The 6,704-nt window shown below is 49.1% G+C and overlaps 2 protein-coding genes across 2 annotated transcripts; one reads left to right on the top strand and one right to left on the bottom strand.

Moving 5' to 3' along the window:
- Nucleotides 1–280: 280 nt before the first annotated feature.
- On the bottom strand, nt 281–613 carry LOC122435547 (ragulator complex protein LAMTOR5-like). The gene has a single exon (XM_043459732.1). It carries the CDS (start codon nt 611–613, stop codon nt 281–283), a length of 333 nt encoding a protein of 110 aa, XP_043315667.1.
- Nucleotides 614–1,833: 1,220 nt separating this feature from the next.
- PCSK1N (proprotein convertase subtilisin/kexin type 1 inhibitor) lies at nt 1,834–6,402 on the top strand. The gene is made up of 3 exons (XM_043459876.1): nt 1,834–2,109; nt 5,285–5,757; nt 6,067–6,402. Exons 1-3 carry the CDS (start codon nt 1,864–1,866, stop codon nt 6,257–6,259), a joined length of 912 nt encoding a protein of 303 aa, XP_043315811.1. The 5' UTR covers nt 1,834–1,863; the 3' UTR covers nt 6,260–6,402.
- Nucleotides 6,403–6,704: the final 302 nt, after the last annotated feature.

Genomic DNA, 6,704 nt, shown 5'->3' with positions numbered 1-6,704 from the left:
ACCCACTCCAGTATTCTCTTTTTTCCTCCAACCAGGTTTATTAAACTTAACAAAATTCTGTATACAAGGTGACCTAAATATGCTGCTCCAAAACATGATACTTTCTTTAACTAGTATTTTGATAAGTCAATCCACAGAGTGTCAAAATGCAGCCTACTCTAAAATTAATAGAAAAGTGCTCAATATATATTACATGAATGGTCTAATAGTTCTATAAGATAATTAACATAAGGTACGACTGAGTCCCTGTGACAGGCTGCTGGAGAACTGATGCGAGTTGTCAGGAGGCCATTTTGTGAACTGCCACTGTGATGCCGTCATGTTTCTGGATCATAATCTTCCCATTATTTGATTCTAGATACACCACAAGAATATCAGTGGGGTCCGAGGTTAGCTTAGCTGCTTGCTGGGCTAGTACAGATATCACCCCAGCATGCTCATCTGACAGGGTTCTGCAGCAACCTAGATTGAGTCCCTGTGAATCTGTGCACAGGACTCCGAAAATAGATGGATTCTTCATTGTGTCCTCCAAGTGCTGCTCTAAGGTAGCCTCTATCCCGCTGTGTGTCACCTCCTTCTTTGCCACGGGTTTCAGGTGCCCCTTGGTCCCCATTCCAGTATTCTCACCGAGCAAGAGTTGGACACGACTGAGCACGCACAGTAGAAGCAGTTAGAATGGCTTAGATATACTCACAGCAACACAAATGGATCTTTCTTTTATTCACTTTTGATTTATGTCATGTTACCATACTTTTAAAATTCCAGCCAAAATGAAAATGCCTTTAAAAAATCTGGTTATAATAATGATACAAATTCATTGAAACTTTTTTTCAGATAACAGAGAAAAATGTAAAGGAGAATGTGACAAAGCATCTGTCATCTCCCCCTGCACCCACAATAACCACTGATATGCCCTTCCTGTCATTTCCCCCCCTATAGATACAGAAATTTTACCAAAGTTTTGTTTTGTTTGCTGTATCATTTTATGTGGCTTAAAATCCTTTTGGAACAATTTATGAATGAAACCGATCTAGATATCTATGGAAGACAAGTAGAGACAACTAAATAAAGACAGACACAGGAGGAGGGTTGCAGAGATGAAGGGAGAGAAAGAATAAGAGGCAGGAAGAGATAGATGGGAGGGGAAGACAGAGAGACCTATGGGCATATAAGGTCAGAAAGAGAAACAGAGCAATGGAGAGATGAAGATACTGGGAAAGAGACAAGGAAAGGATAAAAAGGAGCTTTTATTGAGCTCCTACTAAATGCCATTTTTTTAAAAGTTTTTTTAAAAATTGAATTTGTTATGACATTGCTTGGTTTTATGTTTTGGTGTTCCGTTAGGAGGCATGTAGGATCTTAGCTCCCTGATGAGGGGTTGAATCCATTGCTCCCTACATTGGAAGGTGAAGTCTTAACCACAGGACCACTAGGGAAGTCCTCTAAATACCATTCTTATTAAACCTTCAAAGCCACTCTGGGAGGCAGTTACTAGTAACCGCTTTATGCAGGTAAGGGACAGCATCTTAGAATGGTGAACTAATTGAAGTCATCACTCTGTAAAGGCCGTGGTCCATAGGCCATCCGTAACTGTTTATCCAATGAACAAAATTGTATATCTCCTCCCCAAGAAGAGGGGCGGCAGGGGGGACCAGACCCCCATTCCACTCCACTGAGTCATTTTTCCTGCCTGTCTGCTGAGGCGACTGCAAGGTCTGTTGCTCTGGCAACTGGCCTCCGACTGCCATGGCAACCGCCATCAAAGGCTCCAGCTCATCACCTTGCCCCTCGGGCATCTCCTTGGCAACGGGCAGGATGCAGAGGCTGAGGGAGCTAAAGGCTGCGCTTGCGTAGAGTGACAGGATGGGATGGGCAGGGAAGGGCAAGATTCCTCAGCCTGCGCAGCCGCAAAGCACCGCAGCGGTGCGGGGTAGCTCAGGCGCTGCGCACTTGCCAGTCAGTCCGCCTGTCCGGAGCCCGGCTCGCTGGGGCAGCATGGCGGGGTCGCCACTGCTCCACGGGCCGCGGGCCGGGGGCGTCGGCCTTTTGGTGCTGCTGCTCTTGGGCTTACTTGGGCCACCCCGCACTCTCTGCGCAAGGCCGGTAAAGGTGCGACCCGGGTCGGGCACTGGGTTGGGGTTGGGGGGGGGGAGGATGCTACAGGCGAGGGTCGGTGCCTGGCCGCTGGCCCCTGATCCTCGCTGGCCCCAGTTCTCGGGACCTGTGGAGAGATCGGCCATGGGGGCCTGGGGTCCAGCCTCCAGTCTGCGCCCAGGCCATGCCAGCCTCCGTCTCTTGGGTGTGCGGGTGGCAGTATCTGGGGGTCGTCTGGCTGCCGCGCCCTGCCTGCACTAGGCGTTGGGCCCGGCCTTGCCCCGCCCGCCGCCCGTGGCGCTGTCCACGGGCGTAGCACACTGGAAGGAGAGGGATGCGGACCTCGGTCTGTGTCCGAAGATGTGATGACAGGGATATGAGTGCGTACTGTCTCTGTGTGTTTCTTTTGATATAAGTGTGTGATGCTTCTGTGTGTGACTTTTCTCAGTGTGGCACCGGTGTGTTTGTGATTCCTGTGATGATGGAGTGACTTATGGGTGTGTCTGTGTGTTTGGGTGTGTTTCTGTGTGATTGTCTTTTTGTTTGGGAGGGAGTGGTCTTTGCATCCCCTAGGTGCACATCCCATTTCGGTTCTATTGAACTGAGAGACTGGGATTTTGTATATGTGTTGATGAGACTCTTTCTTTGTGGAGCTGTGTCATTGTGGAGAGAGGAGCCATGATGTCGCTTTCTGTGCGGCATTATGTCTTTAAGGGTGGTGCGTGCTCTTACATCTAGATGGCTTGGCAATTGTAACTGCATAGCATTGGTGAGTGTGAATGTTTGCAGTCCCCCCCCCCACCTCGAGTGTGGATGTGGCAGTGTTGGGTTGCATATTTGACATCTCAAGGCTTGTCAGTCCAAGTAGTGTGTGTGAGACCATGATTGACGTGTGTGATTCCCTGGGGGATCTCAGGGGTGGTGGCCATCAAGGGCACTTGGAGCACATCCTCCTCTAATGAAGAGTTCAAGGCTGTATGCATCAAGGATGGTTTTTTTTTAAAGTATTCTTTATATATGAGAATATATCTAAATATATGTATATATACAGTGTAAGAAATAATGATAAAATAATCCCTTTGTGTACCCATTACTCAGCTTAAGAAATCAAACATGATCAATAGTTAGAAGCCCCTGGGTGCCTCTTGCCACAGTAGCCTCTCTCTTCCATAATCATTATCCTGTATTTTCTGTTAATTGATCCCTTACTTTTGTTTGTAGCTTATCATCTATGTCTGTATCTCTAAACAATATGTTGTTTAGTTTTTCCTCACAGAGATGGAATTATACTGGGTGTCTGGCTCCTGGTAGTCACTAGGGGTCACTAGGAAGTCATCAGGGTATCTGGTTGTAACAGGCAGTCTGCAGTGGAATTCTGGAACTTGCTTTTTTTTTTACACATTGGTTGTGAGATTCGTCCACATTGAAGTATGTGGCTATAATTATTTTTATTACTGCATAATATTTTACACTATGAGTATATCATGAGTGTATGAGTATATCATGATTTATAGATGCATTTTCAATATGCCGGCAAGATTTTTGTTTCTAGGCGTTTCTTTTTTCCTCCCTTCACTTTTATGCTGTTATGAACAGTTCTGCTGTAATTTTTCATGAACCCTTGTCCAGTAGTATATGCACAAAAGCTACTCTGGGGTGTAACACCCCAGGTGTGGGGCATATATGTGCATCTTTCAAGACATTGCCAAATTGTTCCTCAACGTTATTTTGACAGTTGAGTTCCCAGCAGCAATGTATAAAAGCTTCCATTTTTTCTATATCGATATCAACATTTGATATAGTCAGACTTTAATTTTGGCAGTCTTTTGCACTCCCCCTGCATAGTGTATCTCATTGGTGTTTTAATTTGTATTTTCCTGATTACTAATGAGGTTCACTAGTTTTCATTTGCTTAGTAACTGTTTTTGGTTCCTTTTTTGTGAAATACTTGATCATCAGTATTGCCCATTTTTATATTAATTTGCTTTTATCTTACTGCTTTTTAGGAATTTTTGGTATATTGGACACTGTTCCTTTATTGATTATTTGTGTTACAAGCATATTCTCCTACTCTGATTTTACTTTTCATTCTTTTTATGGTGTCTTGGGATAAAAAGAAATTCTTAGCTTGATGTAGTCAAATTAATTTTTTCCCTTTCCATTGATCCCAAATTTGGATCATTTGTTTTTCCTGCACAATTTACTGAAATTGTTCCTGTCCCTCACAGCTCTGCAGTGTCCCTTCTGTTGTAGCAAGTGTCAGTGTGTGTGAATCTGTTTCCAAGCTCTGTTCAATTCTATTTCTTCCACTGCATTGAATCTGTGGTTTAACTTGCCCATTCAAATTTTAATTTCATTTACTTTTCTAAATGTGCTGTATGTTTCTTTTTCAAATCTTCATGGCCATTTAATTGTCTTTTGTTCCTTTCTCATACTTTTGATATCTTTTATTTCTTTAAACTTAATGAAATTGCTTCAAAACTGCCTGAACTGAACATTAGTCGCTGGGTAATTTATTTTACAGATAGACTTGTATATACAAATGATATATGTATACAAAAGATATATAAATGATATATGAACACAGTTATTCATTCCGACATTATTTATAAGAATAGAAAAAGATTGGAAACATCCTAAATGTTTATCAGTTGGACTGGTTAAATAAACTAGTGTACATTCATGGGAGACGGATTCAAAGCAGAAGAAAGGAAGGATCGAAGAAAGAATGCTTTTAGGGTAGGATCTAGACATAGATTCCAAAAAAACAAGGCATAGAACAGTCTGCTACCTTTCGGGTAAAACAAGTGGACAGTAGGAATCTGTAAAATGCAAATATTGGTTCCTATTGTCCACAACATTAATATAGAAAAATCCATTGCTGTCTTATCTACCATCTCTATTCCTATAAAGAAACCTGGTCTTCAGCAGCCCCGGGGGGCAAGGTGTGAGTCACTAGGAAATCGTTGGCGGGGGGTGGTGGTGAATCTAGGGGTCTTCGGTGGCCCTAAGTGTGGCCAGAGATATTTGTGGGTCTCCATTGGCCTTAGGGGTGTCTACTCATATTTGAGGGCCCACGGCACCTTTGGTGGCATCTAGGGATATTTGAGGTCCGCGGAGTCCTGCGGGTTGGGAGTCCTTGGCCGGGCGAACGCTGAAGACCTCCCCCCTCCAACCTGTCTTCCCGCAGGAGCCCCGCAGCCTGGGCGCAGCCTCGCCGCCCTTGGCTGAGGCCAGCGCTCCCCGCCGCTTCCGGCGGGCGGCGCCTAGGGGAGAGGCTGCGGGGGCTGTGCAGGAGCTGGCGCGGGCGCTGGCGCACCTGCTGGAAGCCGAACGGCAGGAGCGGGCGCGGGCTGAGGCGCAGGAGGCCGAGGATCAGCAGGCGCGCGTCCTGGCGCAGCTCCGGCGCATCTGGGGCGCACCCCGTACCAGTGACCCGGCCCTGGGCCTAGAGAACGACCCCGACGCGCCCACCGCGCAGCTCGCCCGTGCCCTGCTCCGCGCCCGCCTGGACCCGGCGGCCCTGGCAGCCCAGCTTGTCCCCGCCCCTGCCGCCGCCGCGGCGCTCAGACTCCGGCCCCCAGTCTACGACGATGGCCCCACGGGCCCCGATGGCGAGGACGCCGGCGACGAGACGCCAGACCTGGACCCCGAGCTGCTGAGGTACCTCCACGAAGGGTGGTCGGGGGGCGGGCGCCATCATCCTGGGAGCAAGGGGGCGAGGAGCGGCGGAGGGCCTTCACAGGGTGGAGGTGCGAACACCTAGGTACTGGGACCCTAGGTGGGGGCAGAGGTGCCTGGCTGGCTCCCTTCGTCCGAATGGCTGGAGTGGGAGGCAGGGACACCTGTCTCCAGAAAGAGGTGGGAAGCCTGAGTGGTAGGATGCTGCCAGGTCCCCGAGAGGTTAGAGGTACCGGCGCCCTCCAGGTCCTAGGGCCGAGGCGTTGACTCACAGACACCCCCTCACTGCAGGTATTTGTTGGGTCGGATCCTAACGGGAATCGCCGACACCGAAGCCGTCGCTGCCCCGCGTCGCCTCCGCCGAGCCGCCGACCAGGATATGGGCCCTGAGCTACCCCCTGAGGGCGTGCTAGGGGCCCTGCTGCGTGTGAAGCGTCTGGAGACCCCCGCACCCCAAGCGCCGGCGCGCCGCCTCCTGCCCTGAGCACCGCCTCCTGCCCTGAGCACCGCCTGGATCCCGTGCACCCTCCTGCCCAGGACACCCTGCCAGCTCCCACCAGCCACAGTTGCTGCCCTCGAACCCCAGGATCCCCACCCAACCCCACAATAAATATGATCTGAAGCAGTTATGTACTTGTTTGTGTGAGTGGCAGTGTCTAGGGGGCCTGTGGACTAAGTGGTGATGGCTCTCCTTAGACAGTGGAAGAAGAGCCCCAGCCCTTGGTCCAGCACTTTTAAGACAACCCCCTCCCTGCAGTCTCTGCCTCTCCTCCCTGGGGAGATCTCCATGTGGGCAGTGGCAGTGCCTACCAGATTTTGTGCCCTGTTTCTAGGCCTCGGTTGGGAATGGGGAGCCCAGAAGTCTTTGAGGGCCACTTTCAGCAGCAGCTTCTCGGAGTCCATCCCAAGGACCAAGCTGTTTGTGAGGC

Source organism: Cervus canadensis, chromosome X (genome assembly GCF_019320065.1).
Source record: "Cervus canadensis isolate Bull #8, Minnesota chromosome X, ASM1932006v1, whole genome shotgun sequence".
Classification (NCBI taxonomy): Eukaryota; Metazoa; Chordata; class Mammalia; order Artiodactyla; family Cervidae; genus Cervus; species Cervus canadensis.
The sequence above is the reverse complement of the archived record's forward strand: the minus strand, read 5'-3'. Positions and strand labels throughout refer to the sequence as shown.

Coding starts and splice junctions, on each gene's coding strand:
- LOC122435547 (XM_043459732.1), bottom strand. CDS start 613: ATGGGGACCAAGGGGCACCTGAAACCCGTGGCAAAGAAGGAGGTGACA.
- PCSK1N (XM_043459876.1), top strand. CDS start 1,864: ATGGGATGGGCAGGGAAGGGCAAGATTCCTCAGCCTGCGCAGCCGCAA. Junction 2,110..5,284: donor TCTGCGCAAGGCCGGTAAAG/GTGCGACCCGGG, acceptor GTCTTCCCGCAG/GAGCCCCGCAGCCTGGGCGC. Junction 5,758..6,066: donor CTGGACCCCGAGCTGCTGAG/GTACCTCCACGA, acceptor CCCTCACTGCAG/GTATTTGTTGGGTCGGATCC.